The sequence below is a fragment of the Vigna umbellata genome, chromosome 10 (assembly GCF_029865625.1).
Source record: "Vigna umbellata cultivar VRB3 chromosome 10, Vumbellata_1.0, whole genome shotgun sequence".
Lineage (NCBI taxonomy): Eukaryota > Viridiplantae > Streptophyta > Magnoliopsida > Fabales > Fabaceae > Vigna > Vigna umbellata.
Window position 1 is genome coordinate 6619340 of NC_142174.1, and position 16733 is coordinate 6636072.

At 34.1% G+C, this 16733-nt stretch overlaps 2 protein-coding genes across 3 annotated transcripts; one reads left to right on the forward strand and one right to left on the reverse strand.

Moving 5' to 3' along the window:
* Positions 1-2943: 2943 nt before the first annotated feature.
* Positions 2944-3776, forward strand: LOC148191758 (uncharacterized). The gene is made up of 5 exons (XM_088100200.1): positions 2944-3107; positions 3182-3286; positions 3387-3435; positions 3518-3613; positions 3699-3776. Exons 1-5 carry the CDS (start codon positions 2944-2946, stop codon positions 3774-3776), a joined length of 492 nt encoding a protein of 163 aa, XP_087956326.1.
* A 2467-nt stretch (positions 3777-6243) lies between these two features.
* LOC124840994 (ras-related protein RABC2a-like) lies at positions 6244-9329 on the reverse strand. 2 transcript variants are annotated; one of them, XM_088101000.1, is made up of 7 exons: positions 9194-9324; positions 8858-9070; positions 8396-8464; positions 8198-8263; positions 7960-8081; positions 6622-6750; positions 6244-6533 (listed from the first exon to the last, which is right to left on the reverse strand). In XM_088101000.1, the coding sequence occupies exons 2-7, from the start codon at positions 8994-8996 to the stop codon at positions 6423-6425; spliced, it is 636 nt and encodes a 211-aa protein (XP_087957126.1). In that variant the 5' UTR covers positions 8997-9070; positions 9194-9324; the 3' UTR covers positions 6244-6422. The 2 variants fall into 2 exon arrangements, with proteins under 2 accessions (XP_087957126.1, XP_087957125.1); XM_088100999.1 differs by having other exon boundaries at positions 8858-9329.
* Between the last annotated feature and the right edge of the window lie 7404 nt (positions 9330-16733).

Sequence of the window (16733 nt, forward strand, 5' to 3'; positions counted from 1 at the left end):
AGCTTGAGAGGGGGGCCGACGTTTAATAGCATTTAGACGTCAGTTGGGGGGAGGAGCCGACGTCTAAAGATCTGGTATTACCAACCCGCCAATGCGAGCCAACAGTTACGCGCATTCCCTGTTCATCGTCATCTCGCGAATTCTCTCCTCCGCCATTGCTCTTAAGGTACGATTTTCTCCCATTTGCACCATTTAAAATCATTTTTACTCCGATTACATTACTTTTTGATGAATTATCTTCCATTTGAGTCGATTAAAATTTGTTTTCGTTGCATTTTGGTACAGTTCTGGGCGTCTTCTTAGGCTGCGAATTTAGGGCCATATTTTACGCTTTCCCACTCCTCCATTTCCCTCCACTACATTTTTAACTCGTTAAGAAGGTTATTTTTTTTGTTAGTTTTTGTGTATGCATGTTATTGGGTTTTGGATATGCATGTGATTGGGTTGTTAGTTATAACATATATGAATTTTAGTTTTGGGAGATATGATTATTTGATATGTGATTTTGCATTATTTGATAAAGTTTGTTGTGTTATTATGATTGGCATGTTAAGTTAACTTTTTAGATTGATTTTTCATAATATATTGTTAAGTTAGTTTTGAATATATTATGAGTATGAAATCATTGAGTGAAACTTATAGTATACCAAAAAATATTTTTTATACCTATTAAAAAAAGGCTTTTTATACCTGTTTTTGAGCATATATAGAAGTAGAAGATATAGAAAGTTTTCAATTTTTAACACTGGTTCTAAAACCAGTATAAAAGTCATACTTTCACACCAGTTATTTTTAAACCAGGTATAAAATTTTTTTTCACTTTACACCTGTTGTTATCAAAACAAGTATAAAAAATCTCACTTTTATATCAATTAAGGCTCCAACAGGTATAAAAGTTAGATTTTTTATACCTGTTTAAACAATAACCAATATAAAAATGATTTTTTTCTATAGAGGATTAATTCTAGAAACACTCCAGTTTTGCATATTAAACCACTATCCACAACATCAACATTCAAAATTTTTCCGGTACAACCCACCTCTTAAGTTGGGTACATACTCAAAAAACAACATAAACTTACTACATTTCAACACTCCCCCTCAAGCTGGAACATATAAATCATATGCACCAAGCTTGGAACATATAAACTGAATCCTAGGCCCTCTTAAAGACTTAGTTAGAATATCTGCAAATTGTTCATTAGAATTGACAAATTTTGTAATGAGATCCTTGGACAACAACTTCTCTCTGATGAAATGACAATCAATTTCTATACGTTTTGTTCTCTCATGGAACACTGGATTAGAGGCAATGTGAAGAGCTGTTTGGTTATCACAATACAACTTCATAGGCTTATTTTCACAGAATTTTAATTCTTGAAGGAGTTGTTTGATCCATATAAGTTCACATGTAGCTATGGCCATAGATCGGTATTCAGCTTCTGCACTAGATTGAGCAACAACACTTTGTTTCTTGCTTTTCCATGATACAAGGTTCCCTCCAAGGAGTACACAATATCATGTGGTAGATCTTCGATCATTCGGACAACCAACCCAATTTGCATCACAATATCCTTCTAACTCAGTACTTCCCTTGTTCTCATACAACAATTCATGACCTGGATTCCCTTATACATATCTAAGGATGCGTACCACGACATTCCAATAATCAATATGAGGATTTTGCATAAATTGGCTCACAACTCTCACTGGATAAGAAAGATCAAGTCTTGTTATAGTGAGATAGATTAGTTTTCCAACTAACCTTCTGTATCTTTCTGGATCTGAGAAAGGTTCACCATGGTCTCTCATTAATTTTTTATTTGAGTCCATAGGACTATCAATGGGCTTGCAATCTGTCAGACCTGTTTCCTCCAAAATATCAAGGGCATATTTTCTTTGTGAAATGATGACTCCTTCTTTTGATTGTGCCACTTCAATACCAAGGAAGTATTTCAAACGACCTAAGTCTTTGGTTTGGAAGTGATTGAACAAATGAACCTTTAATTGAGCAATTCTCCACAAAATCTTCCTTCCATGCATCCATCGTTGATAACGAAGATCGAAGTTTCCTCCACGCAATGCGTAGCTACACGTATTTAAGTTAAGGTGATGGAATGAATCTCAATGTTTCTCTATGATTTCCAGGTCGAAACGAAACTTATTAGGGTTTGGCTCGGAGAATGAAGGAGAATGGAGAAGAAGGAAGAAGGGAGAAGGAAGGAGGGAGAAAAAAAATTGCACAATAAAGGGACTGGTGCGAGAAAAAGAAATGGAATATGTAAAGTAAGCCACAACGGTTATAATATTTAACCGGTACATAGATTTATACCTTGTTTTAGGGTGATTAGGTATAAAAGATAGATTTTTTATACCTATTGTAATTGGTATAAAGTAATTTGTACTTTATTACAATATTATCACTACATCACTTTTTATACTTATTTTCATTATAACCGGTGTAAAAAAGTTTTTATATTTACAAAACTGCTACCGCGTCATTTTCTATACCTGATAGATTTTAACAAGTATAAAAAATCGGTATAAAAAGTATATTTTACACTAGTGTTAGTTCTCGTTTGAGATTTAACACAAACTTAGTTCATACGTCCTCATAAGCAGCCCATGCATGAGCCAGTCATATATGAAGATGATGAGATAGCTGAAGCAGAGGATGATCCTCTAACAAAGCTCATGACAAAATTACCCAGATTATCTAAAGGACGAGTAGAATTGTACTGGGATTTGAGAGTATTTGGCCTCTAGTGCCATGTATTAGTATATATCACATTAAAAGATGCACTAGAGGTCATTTGGGGAGACAAGTTGTTGAATATTTTAATCCTTCAACTATGATGCATGTAAGATAGTCAATTTTGTCTTCCAAATTAGTTACATTTAGATTGTTAGTTTCTAACAACTTAAATTTGTTATTTTAGGTACATGGACATAGTCATTGTGGACCAAGGTCGGTCTTCCATGTATGGATTTTTTGAATCTCAAATCATTCAATATTCTGGTAACACAGTTGAGAGCAAACAAAATTATTTGCAAACATGGATGACTGAGTCAAATAGAGACATATACTTTGTTCCATACATTGATGGGTATGGGTTGCAAAATGTAAAATTTCATTAAAGTTTACTTAATTAGTTTACGAACTATTTATGATTCATGATAGGTCTCACTGGCAGTTGATGATCATAATTCTCAGACAATGCAAAATTCTATGGTTTTGTTCACTACGCAGGAAGATGAAAAATGACATGAAAAACATTCTTCAAGGGTAAATATTTCTCTTTTTATGTTTCAAGTTCATGTTGACCTTCAATTTTTATGATGAATATAGTTATATTAATCTTACCTTGTGTTTTCAATATAAATAGAGTTATGGGTAAACTCCGAGGTCAGCTAGTTTCAATCTTGTATCCAAAGGTATTAAGTCATTTATAGTTCTTATTCATTTTCTATGTTATTGAATGATCTAAATGTTTGACTATTTAGTTTGTCATTTTAGTGTACCAAGCTGCTAGATTCATGGGAATGTGGCTACTATGTCATATCTTGGATTAAAACCAGCATTCGAGCTGGCATTACAGATGACTGGATTGAGGTAATGATGTTTACCTTTAATACATTACAAATCAAATTCATCTTTGAACATATGCAAACATAATGAATTTTTCTTCATTTTGCAGTGCTTCAAGAATACATCACTTATACCAGAGGACACAATTAAAAAGATAAGACAAGAGTGGACATCTTATCTTCTCTAGAGATGCACTTAGGAAGACTTTTATTGTTGTTGAACATTAATTAGCTTTAGTTTAAGTTTAAGTTTTGGATTGTTTTTTAGATTTTTTATTATCATGTTAACTTCAAATGCATAGAATATATTATATTATGATGTGCTAGGATCATTTTCTGCTTTTCAGGTGTGGTTTTATTGTAAAAATAAATTAAATTTAAAAAAAAAACACAATGGACATCTGTCAGTGCATTGACAAATGTCAAATGGCTTCTAGTGGTTATCCAGGGCTTTTCTCGCTCAACGTGAGCCAGTGGTGCTCAACGCTGATAGACGTCGGATCCCCCTCCTGTCCGACGTCTCATATGACTTTTGATGGGGGAACACCCAACATCTACTAACATTCGATAAAGGATCCGATGTCCAATTGACGTCACCCAATATGACATCGGGAAGGGATCAGACGCCAAAAGCCTAAAATAACAAATGTTAAAAGCCTTTTCTACAGTAGTGGATTGAGAGTAACCATCTAGGAAATAAAGATAAAATAGTGATCTTGAAAAATTATCTGCGACTAGCATAGAGGTCTAAAAGTTATGAGTTAGTAGTCCTTGGAAAGTTCTTTGAGTTATGTTCCAACAAAACAAAAATCGTCTCGGTAGAGAGAGTTATGAGCAAAATAGTCAGCAAAGAGGGAAGTTAAAAATACATGAGCATGATTAAAATTTCGATTTTAATAATTTATTGCAGTTAATGTTGTTGTCCAAAAATTAAAAATTAGTAGTCATTGGAAAGATTTTTTAGTCTATTTTCTAATAAAAAAAATAATCATCCCATTTGGAGGTCTGTCGAAAAAGTTGTACTTAAAATATTGAGCAAAGGTCAGAGTTGACAATACGTTATTTTATACGTGTATCTTTTTCTCTTGATTAAGAGATCTAAGTATCATGCCTTCTCTTAGACTGCTTTTAAAATATGATTTCGCATTTTGATTAGACTGTGGAAAAATGATTAAAGACATTGTTAAGTTGTTATTAAAGCATGCTCAACTAATTAAAGATGATATAGTTATTGTGATATTATGAACTTAATTATTAACTCTTATTCCTATCCAGCTCCTACATATTTTATTTGGTTTTTTTTAATTTATATTCATTTCATTATCGTAGGAATGGAGTAAATGTGAAGGGATATTATGTGTGGTCCTTCTTCTACAATTTTGAATGGTCTTCGGGATATACATCACGATTCGGAATGATCTTCATAGATTACAAAAATGGTTTGAAAAGATATCTAAAACTATCAACAATGTGGTACAAGAACTTCCTCAAGAAAGAAACCACACTTTCTTCTCATTCTTTCATTATTCTTTCATTGTAATTAAAGTCCTGTATATATTTTATTGGACTTCGGTCGATAAAAAAAATACAGATATGTTGTAGATCTGTTGATACTGCTGTTACAGTTAGAATGAAAAAGACATTGTTATGGTAATAAAGTTTTCATTTTCCATATCCATCATCTATATAGCCAACAACATTTGACGTTCATTGCTTTCGTGTATGAACAACATAATCGTTTGAATAATAATAATTTATAAATTATTATATTTTAGAGCAAACATCCTGTTTCCACTCATATGTACCTCCATAATCAGCCCTCTCTCTAAGTGAACAATATTACATTTATTGTTCTGAGTTGTGATGCTTAAACCCTTTTCTTGCAGCTACCTTATACTCAATAGGTTATTTTTGAGTTCTGGAACATCATATACATGTGTAATGACATGTTTAATTCCATTCACCATCATCTGAACACCTCCTTTTCCCCTTACAGCTATGTGGGTATCATTTCCGAACTTTACTTTGTGTCAAAAATTCTCATCTAGTGTTGAGAATCGCTCCTTGTTACCACTCGTGGTTACCACATCTTCAGTCTAAGAACCATTCATCTTTCTTTCCTTCTTCACATTCTATTGAGGTCATGAGCAAGACCTCTTCCTCTTATTCCTTTTTATCCTCCATTTCAGCATGATGTGTCTTCTTTTCCCACAAGGGACATTCATATTGAAAATGTCCAAACTTGTGGCACTTGAAGCATTCAACTTCAGCCTTATTGAATGCTTGTCTTCCTCTTCCTCTACCTCAAAAATCCTCATCTACTTCTTCCTCTCCCTCTTCCTCTTCCACCTTTCTCATCTCCAGGGTTTGCATAACTTGTTCTTTAGTTGTTGGAAGTATCATTATTTGTTCATGAACTAATAGACTACATTTATCGTCATTTTTTTGAATTTCCCTTGTTTTTTCGTCTATAATCTATTTAGTTGCTTACTCCCGACACTTGTTTTCCAGCACTTAACCAACAGTGGCAGAGAAGTTGTTAATTCCTATTCTCACAAGTTTCTAGTTTTCAATAAATTTTCAATACCGTATCCATTCCAATCGGAGCATTAAAATGAGAGAGAATTGTGATATGATAGATGATGTAAAATGAAGTACACACAAAGCAGCAATTGCATAATATCGGGATATAGATAATTGTTTTTTAGGGCAGAAACAATAACAAAATACAGAAATTTACACAAGCTACTGGGCAATATTTTTTCCAATTGCCCAATAATTCAGTAAAGAAAATACAAGAATAGGAGAAATTACATAAGAATCTGAGAGACCAATTAAGAGCAACAGCCTCCAATTTCGGATGTTTGGGGTTGCGGTTGTTGCTTTAAAACATTCCTTTTCACTGCTGTAGATCCTTCTTCCAGAAGACTAGGAACTTCCATTATCTATCAAATGGAGCAATAATATTGTCACTGTAGCAAATGAAAAACCAATGCAAAACAAATAATTTTACAATACAATTTTTATTCAAACCTTTTGTGCAAGTTCCTCGAAGCATCGATCCACATTTTCTCTAGTTTTGGCACTACATTCAAAAAACAGACATCCTAACTCTTGGGCAAGTGTTAAACCCTCTTCTTTACTCACAACCCTTTCAGAATCCTTACAAAGAAATCAAATATTAAAGATATTATTCAGCATAATACATCATAGCAAAAACTGAAATCATGTCAACTATATCTTCTTAAAGTTTATTGCTCCAGAAAGTATCAAGTTTTTGTATGTAAGGAAGCTCATATTTGAGAATTGACATACCAGAGTTTGTCCAAGTTCTTACTCCTACCACTACACCACATTCATCTAAGCTTTTGTAACAAGTTTAGACCTTGTTTAGGTAAACTTCTTCATTAGCATTTATAGTTGAAGAAAATTAAGGGTAAAATTAAATTGAACCCCTTTCTTAAGTGAAAATCAATTTATGTCTCTCCATTTATATATAACTTAAATCAGACAACTTCTACGAAAGTTAAGTGCATATAGTTGATTATAATGTGTAAAACAAGTTCAATTTATTTACCTAATTTTTTTCCATGAAAAAAGTTTATCAAAATAAGAGTGTTTCCAGTAAAATCGCTGTTAATGACAAGTTCATGTTGCTTTGACTACAAGAAAGGCTCGACATGACACTTTTTTCTCTTTGAAGTACATCGGTGCATCATCCTCTTATTGAATAATTAATTAAATATGTTTTTATTTTCTAAATTTTCATACGAGGAATTGTTTTATCAAATTTTCGTACAATTTTGTTCTTAAACATTAAAAATTAATAAATATAATCTTCCTAATTCAATTAGATTAAATTTGGTTAATACATCAAATGACATTTTAGATTTGACATTGAACTCTTTATATCATTCGATACGGGTCAATTCAAATGTCAAACTAAAATACCTTAAGACATAAGAAAAAATTAACACGGTTAAGTTAAGATAACTATATGAGATAAAAATATATTAAAATTTAAAATAGAAACAAATTATTTTAATGTTGCATCAAGTTTAGAAACTATAAATATATTTAATTATTGTGTAATTCAGGAAAAGACACTGTAGTTGCAGATATAAGTGATGGACTCACTTGAGATGTCAATTTTCAACTAAGCTGGCTAAAAGATGTGAGGATCATATTTTCAACTCCGTTATTCACAGTCATTTTCTTAATGCAGAGTGCAGAGCAGAGCAGAGCCACACATTTCATTGTATTTCATAATTTTTATTTTCAAACACTTAATTGTGAAAAGATTTCACAGTAGTCACCGGCCGATTCATTCATTGGATCATATATTTCCAACAAGAATAAAACACAACTTACTCTGTCAACTTTATTTCCAACTAGCATCTTCACGCAATTCTGATTAGTTGAATAGAGTTCCACTTCTTTAGACCACACTTCTGATAAATTTGTGAAGGTGTCTCTTCTCGTTACATCATAAACTACAAAAAAAAACGAAATATATACATATATGATTTGAAAGCTTGGATTAAACATGTTGTAACGACTAAAGTGAGTCCAATACAGACAAAAATGTACATAAACCATTTTAACATACCAAGAATGATTCCTTGCGCTCCTCTATAGTAAGAACTAGTTAGCGTTCTGAACCTTTCTTGTCCAGCTGCAACATATATGTAATATTACCACTTCAATCAAACCATATATGTCAATGGACAAATGATTCAACAGAAGGTCAATAGAAGGAACAATTTCACATACTAGTTTGCATCAATTCACATGAAGAAATTATTACCTGTGTCCCAAATAGTCAATTTCAATCTCTTCCCACCTACTTCGAACACCTTGATCTTAAAATCAACACCTACGTAAGACAGAACAACACAAGATAAGAACAAATAGCATTACATCAAATCATGCCTGTCATATCTGATAAAACCAGATAGAAAAAACAAAATATTCAAGTTATTTTGTACAGAATGATATCAGATAACCAAAGTATTAAGAACTGATTCCATAGTAACAAACAATGAAAACATAGTACATAGAAAAACTCTGACTCAAAAAGGTAAAAAAAAAACAGCTACTCAAAACGTTCACAAGTGGTCCCCAATAGCACTCTTGAAACCCACATAATTCTCCGTTTTTTATCCTTTTAAACATAACAAAAAATCGTGATATTTTCATGATTAAGTCCTAAATCGTAGGTGGGAGGAAGCGTGAGAAAGAATGGGTTTCAGAGGCTACGATGAATTACCGATTGTGGGGGCAATATCTTCAACAGAGTTGGAGATGAAGCTAACAAGGAGGCTACTTTTTCCCACAGCAGAGTCACCGATCAACAAGATCTTGAACGAGAGATCATAGCCACTGCTCTGACCAGAAGAAGAACTCATTCTCTGCTCTCTCTCTCTCTCTCAATGATGATGATGACAACAACGAAGTGCTTCTCAAAAAAGTGTTTGTGTTTCTATATATGTATATATATTTGTGAGTGAAAAGTACAAAAGAAAGAAAGCTATGTTATGGAAGTGGGTAGAGAGAGAGAGAGAGAACAGAATGGGGTGAGAGAAAAGAAAGCAGAAAAGGTAACCTGTAATGATAAACGGGGTATAACTTTAGCAGCATTTTTCATCGCTCATGAGAGAGAGAGAGAGTGAAAGAGAAGCTAAAGAAAACGGCTACCTTTGCCTGAGTTAACGAACAATAATCAGCTTACACGCCACAGGAACAACCCAACAACACAACAACGTATATATTCTTTTCTTAATTTCTTTTTATATGACAACCTTTTTGTTTTTCGAATTATTCTTCTATCACTTTTCATAATGCTGACGTAAATTGTATACACAAAGTGTTTATTACAATTCATTTAACGGAAGTTAATTAATTAATCAATTGTCAAATTAATTTAGTAGGTATTGTTGATTGACATATTTTTAGGTTGTGATATTTGGCAACTTTAGTTCGTCGACCGTGTGAATGCTACGATTTTAATTCCTCAAATTTAAAGGTATCAATTAAGTATTTTTAGATATTTTAAGTTTATTTTATGTTTCTGGTAGTTTTTATACGTAGTTTTTATGCGTACACATGGTTTTTTTTGTTTTTGTTAATAATTGTTTTCATGTTATTATAGAATAAGCGCTGTTAGTAAAACATTGTACAAAATATATCATATGTCTGTTAGAAAAATGCTTCATGTGGCTGTTAAAAAATCGCTGCACATTTAAAATATATCATATTGCACTGAACTTGATGTGGTCATTCATTTCATTAAGCTGAGTTGTTATAAATAGTGTTACAATGCGTCAATGTTCAAATAAAATCAAAACCACACGTCGGGTTCTAGGTGGCATAACAACCAACCCGGTGAAATCTCAACAATGCTAGCAACTAGAGTGAATAGTTTTGGTGACAATTTTGACACTTTTGATATTATGTTATTGCGTTTGCTTGTTGTTGTTAACCTGCAGAGTGAATAGTTTTGGTCACAGTTTTGACACTTTGAAGCACGGTTTTGCTTCTTTTGGTTTCTTTCATGTAGAGCACCCCCGTTAAGGCTGGAAATAAAGAGAAAAAGCGCGGTTATAGGATGCTTAAAAAGACCTAAAAACACTTTCTGTCTTAAAATGTGACTATTAATTTATGATGATCGGCCTTGGAGGAGGTTGACCTTAGAGACCTCAATTGAAAGAAATCGACCTATTGAGGCCATGAATGAAGGGTATTTTAGGTTCGGAAACCAAGGGTTAACTGTTGTTTTTGTTCTTGGAGGTAGAATTATTGGTGCTTGAGTGGTCACGTTTTCTTTGGTTCAAAGTTTTCCATTTGGTGCATTAAAAGGTGTTAAGTTCTTGAATTTTCCTTTTAGATAGTGTGAGTTGGAATTGTAAGTGTAATGGTTGTTTTTAGTGTTATTGGTTGGTGTATTGAATATTTTAAGTGCTAAATAATTTTAATATGGAAACTTGGAGTCCGGAGAATTTTCTAGTGTAACTTTAAGCTTGAAATTGAGTTGTTAGACGTATTGGGTCTATCGAGAAGGAGGTTCACTAGAGAGACACAAATATCAATAAGATATAAGTCCAAGCATATAAGTGATTGACACCACTCTCTACCAAAAACCTTAAGACAATGGGTTAATGGGTCTTTCACCTTTATATAGTGGTCTACTTTCTCATTTTTATCCAACAATCCCCCCTCAATGGTGAGTCCCTTCCACATTAGTACACTCCCCTTCTAGCGGAAACATTCCCAACCACGAGTACCCCTCTGTACCGCCATTCATCTTAACGGGACACGCTTACCTGGAACCCTTCCTCAGGAAGACTTTTGATACAAGGATCATCGTACTCGTCTAAGCCGGTCACCAAGACAAACTATCGGCTCTGATACCATTGTTGGGTCTATCGAGGAGGAGGTTCATCAGGGAGACATAAATACCAATGAGATATAAGCCTAACGATATAAGCCCAACGATATAAGGGATTGACACCACTCTCTACCCAAAACCTTAAGGCAATGGGTTAATGGGTCTTTCACCTTTACACAGTGTTCTATTTTCTCATTTTTATCCAATTTAGACTCACACTTGGATTCCCAACAAGACGATGGATTGTCTGGGAGTATACCTAAGTTGTTAAACGATGTGGATGGATCGTTTAGGGATTACCTAAGTGGTTAGATGCATTTGAGGTGTACTTGAGTGGTAAACCATGTGGATGGGTTGTCTATGCATGTACATGAGTTTTTAGAAATGTTTGGGGGTGTACCCGAGTGGTTAAAGGCATCTGGTACACACTAGACATGTCTAAGACCCTAGACGGTCTAACATCCCAGATGCATTTAACACCTAAACGATCTTACACCCCAAACGGTCTTACACCTCAGATTGTTGATAAGTGTGATAATTACTTATTATTCACACTTATTTTACTCTTTAATTTTTATTTTTTCATGTTTTGTGATGCAATATTTTCCTGTTTTGTTTAGGTTTTAGGTTTAGTTAGTCCTTTTGAAGCTTGATTTGCTACAGCTTCAATATCTCTTGATTGGTCTTCCATGATGAGAAAGCATGATTGATTTCTTTGCTTTGATTGAAGTTTTTTCCTTGAGTCACTAAACCATGGTAGTTAAACTATTTGATCTAGGCTAAGTTTACCTTTTGCTTTTCATGAGGACATGAAAAAGTTCAAGTTTGAGGGAGTTGATAAGTATGATAATTAACTATTATTCACACTTATTAGAACACCTTATTTATCCTTATATCATGTATTTTATGTTGAAATCCATGAAAAGATGTAAGATTTGTATATAGTCTACATAGATATATTTAATTATCTATTTTTTGTTTATTTTTTAGGAAATTGGAAGGTTGGAGAAGAATAGAGAATTGGTGCCAGAAGTTGCTAGTATAGCCAACAAGCACCGCTAGCCCAACTAGTAGAGTAACTCTAGCTCAACCAGAAAGTTTTGCTAGCTCAGCCAGCAAAGCACCTCTAGCCCAATGAGAGGATCTTGTAGTCCAGCGAGCACAACACCTTTAACCCAACAAGAGGTATTTGTGACCCAACAATAATGCACTTTTTGGAGAGGGTTTTAAAGTGGTGAGAATGGAAGAAAAAAAAGGAGATTTTGGATGTGGGAACAGAGTTGAAGCTCAGGGACGTGGTGTGGAGGCATAGTTTTACTTCTAGAGCTCAAGGAGGCCGCTTAGGGCATGTGGGAACATCCTATTCTCCCTCTTTGAGTCTCATTCTTCTTCCATCATCCATTTTTGTAAGCTTTGAGGCTCTCCATCTTGTTTAGGATAGATATAACTATTGGACTCTTTTGTACCTTATAAATACTTTGATTATATATATGCATTTTCATTTAAATGTTAATTTCTTGTTTATATTCTTAATGCTTGCGGGAATGAGGACGTTCTTAATTTAATTTTTTATTTGTTAGGTTTTGGAAAGAATCTAGTGAACCCTAGACTTTGAGAAATCTAGTGGGGGCTAGTGTTTAAGAATTGAGCTTGACCTATTGGTTGTCTTAAACCCTCCTAATGCAGGTTGGCTTGTTGAGTGATCAAAGGATTGACGCTTTGCTAGAAAACCTAGGCTCTCTCACCTAAGAGATTAGGATTTGAGTGTTTTAGAGGGTTGACATTATTATTTGATGGAGATGAGATGATTTCGTGTGTGCAGAGAGTAAAGTCAATGAAATCTACCTCTAACATTGCTATTCCATACGATTTCTACCTTTTTCCCAATCCTAAGTGCCTCCAATTACCAAATTCCACCATTCTTTGTAAATCTTTATTTACATGCGTATAGTTGTAAATTCATGAATTATTCATTAGTCTCAATGAGTTACTAATCGTACAATTAACTAGTATTACATTACTTTCTTGAGAAAATGATATCTGATCTTACCATGGTTTTATTACTTGAACGATTTAGTATACTTGTCAAATAGTTTAACAATGGTTCAGCTTGTGATTTATCTAACTAGTACTTTTGACTAAGCTCATCTAATCTTCACTTTTGATTATACTTACTCCAAACTTAGAAGCATAATTTACTTTGTGTTATTTGTGTTTTTGTTATACTTTGCTTATGCTCATTGAACACACATTATATGGACAAAAACATATATTCATAATAAAGAATGTGGGTCGTCTAATGGTTATATATAAGTGTTTAATACCTTAAGTTCTCTTAGGTCGTTTGACGCCTTGAGTAGTTTAGCTTGTGACTCGTCTAGCTAACATTTTTTATTGAACTCATCTAATCTTCATTTTTGATTACGTTTACTCCAATCTTCAAGCGTGTTATTTGTGTTTTTGTTATAATTTGCTTACACTCATTGAACACAAATTAGATGAACAAAAATATATATTCATAATAAAGAACATGAGTTGTCTAATGATTACATATTAACATGTAATGAGATCTTTGACTTACCTAACCTTTTCTATGTTTAGTGCTTATCTAAGAGTATGATCTAATCAACTTTAGCTATCCTGAAAGATAACCTTACTTGATTTTCTTGTTTCATTATATATTTTATTATATATTTTATTCTCATTGATTGACTTAAGAAGAGAAAGTAATTAAGTTAAAACAAAATGATGGTAATAAAACGCGTTGTGCAAATGAATGTCTTCATTAATTTAATATTACCTATTCCTCCTATTTTAACTTTAGTTGAATTAGGAAAAAGAACATATATGAATAATCTATATGAATGATGTAATTCTTTATTACAACATATACAAGAAGTTGTTACAACAGAGTCAATTACCCATATATGAGAATAATCAAATTTATTAGGATGTGAAGTAGTGTTGATATAAAACTATATATATTATAGAAGCCAAAGGTAAAAACATATAAAACAAAAAAGATAACTAGACTAACTAACAAATTAAACTATAAGAAAACAGAACTAACTGAGAATAAAATATTTAACTTAACTAAATACAATACACACGGCTTTCAAAGATAACAATGGAGCATCACATTTGCGAGTTTGATTATACTTATTTTTATTTTTAAAGTAAAAACTTATATTTATTTTATTCCTACCTCTATTGTCAGAACCAGTAAAAAAGCCACGCACGTATCGTTTTAGTGGGGTTCACGTGTCAAGAAGGGGGCTCGACACTCAGATGACGGACGCCAGGTGTCAGGCGAAGAGGATCCGAAGATCAGTTAGTGGAAAGCAGGTGTCAACAGAAGATGGGACGTTCGTTTTGAAGGCTGAAGCAAAACTTGGATTTTCAGAAAATCCACTCCACTCTCTGCATGCACCCTCTTTCCAGATTTCTGAAGAATCCCATTTTCTCCTCCTTCTCTCTACCTCCTCTTCATCTTCTCTCTGAGAAAACACTCACTTTCACTCCTCCGATCACTATTCCGGCACCGTAGAAGCACTTTCGGCGTCTGATAACAGTTGAAAAACTGTTATTTTCATGCTTAAAGTTGATACTAAAAGCAACCTTTAGACTTAGAAACTAGCTTGAAATCATGCCTTTTGTTTATATTTTCAGAAATAAGAGAGCTGGACAGGTTTATGCTTGATTTAAGTGTTTTTGTGCAGGTTTTGAGGTGAATTTGGTGAAAGAAGTGAAGAATAAGAGAGAGGACATTAGAAAAGACAAGAAAGAGTGCAAAAAGGAGAAGTCGAAGGCACCGCTCAGCGGCAAACTACCGCTGAGCGGCACTCAAGAGGTGACGTTGGAACCGCTGAGGGGCAAAATGGCCGCTGAGGGGAAGAAAGAAGACGCGCAATCACCGCTGAGCGGTAAATACCGCTGAGCGGCACTTTTTGGGCTTGGACTTTTGTAATCTTTTGTAACTCTAGATTAGTATATAAGGGCTTGCACGTCCTATAGTTAGTATCTTTGGCAGAAACGAGGCAAACACTCTCTCTTTCACCCCTTTGAAGGAGGATCTTGGATGCTCAGGCTACCTCTTCACCTTTATTGGGTTTATTCTTTCATACTTTCATTGTAATTCATCTAGGTTCACCATGAATATGGTGAACTAAACCTTGTATGTTTGTTGGGGAATCAAAGTAATCTCTTGAAGCTCTCATATATGGATTTGTTGAGTACATCTTTGAATTAAGACATATGCTTTCTTTCATCATTAGTTAGGGTTTTTCCTCTTTGCTCAATGCTTGCATTGTTTAACTCATTCTAATGCATGATTATTGGTTTTGTTGATACGGACACGTACGGGGAAATCTAGATCCGGGGAATTTCTCCCAATATTATACTGACAATATTATATTGGTTGCCTTTAAGCTCCTGCACTCATGAACTAATCATTAGGAATGCTAGGAATTGTATGAACTATTTGATTAGGGAGAAGCCATCTAGAATGGTACATTAGAGAGTGGCATTAACAATGATGATTTGAATGTTGAATTCCTAAAATATATGAGAGTGGATGAGATGAAATTGACCCCCAACAACATATTCATTCATATATTTCATTGAAAGTGTTTATCTTTTGTCTTTGTCATTGATCAAGTCATAGTTGAGGACGAGCGTCCTCGTGTGATAATACTATGCTTGAGCGTTCGGCCAAGCACAGTTGTATCTGGGTATCCTTTGATAAACTCAATTTGTATATATATGTAATGGTATATTTTCGTCGTTCGTAAACACTACTTCGATAGTATCTTATTTTATTTATCAAGCCTTTTATTACAAGTTTATAAGTGTTCGGTCTTACACCAAGCGCTCGTACTGAGTAGTGTTCGGTCTTACACCAAGCGCTCGTACTGAATAGTGCTCGGTCTTACACCAAGCGCTCGTACTCATTTCTTGTATAATCTATTTTGATGAAAAATAGTGTTCGTCTAACTTAATAGAATTGTCTTCTCGACCGTACTCAGTCATTGACTGGCATTCGGATTTCGTGATGTAAATTCGAATAAACTAAATATTCATAAACGTTCGGTTTCTTCATGTGAATTCTTCTAAGTATTATTATTGGAATGTCATAAAGTGTCTGTATCGATTGGTTTCGGCCTAGAGTCGTAGCACTTGACGAGGTCTTTTCAGCGTTCGGTTAGAACTCTCAAGGGTCAGTTCATCTAATTGACTCACTTTGTAAATAACGTCCGTTCTAGTCATTCTTGTGATATGCAGTTGACTTCGGTTTCTTTCGTAATCCGATAGTAACCCCCTCGATCTTATTCTATTCTGGAACTGGAGACCTCTCTGTCTCGTTCCAAGTGTTCGTCCTCGTTCTGAGAGAGGATTGAACGTTCGATATCTGGTGTCTTTATAAATCTTTGAACAAGGAGGAAATTGACATGATTAATAATGAAAGGTGAAATTGAGATGAGTAATAATGAAAGATGAAACTGAGATGATTGATAATGAACGATGAAGAGAATATGATATGAATGAAATGTGTTGGAATTATGAATGAGCGTTCCGGGGAGGAACGACTCATGTATGAATATTGAATTGGTAAAGTATGACTGTGGTAATGCTAAGCTGTCGATTCATCCTGATGTTCCGTGAGAACTCGTCCTCACGTAGAGGAGGGTAGGTCATGTGTGGGAATGACAGGAGGTCCTAGTCCTTAGGGGTACTTTGGACAGATAGGACTAACCTCGGG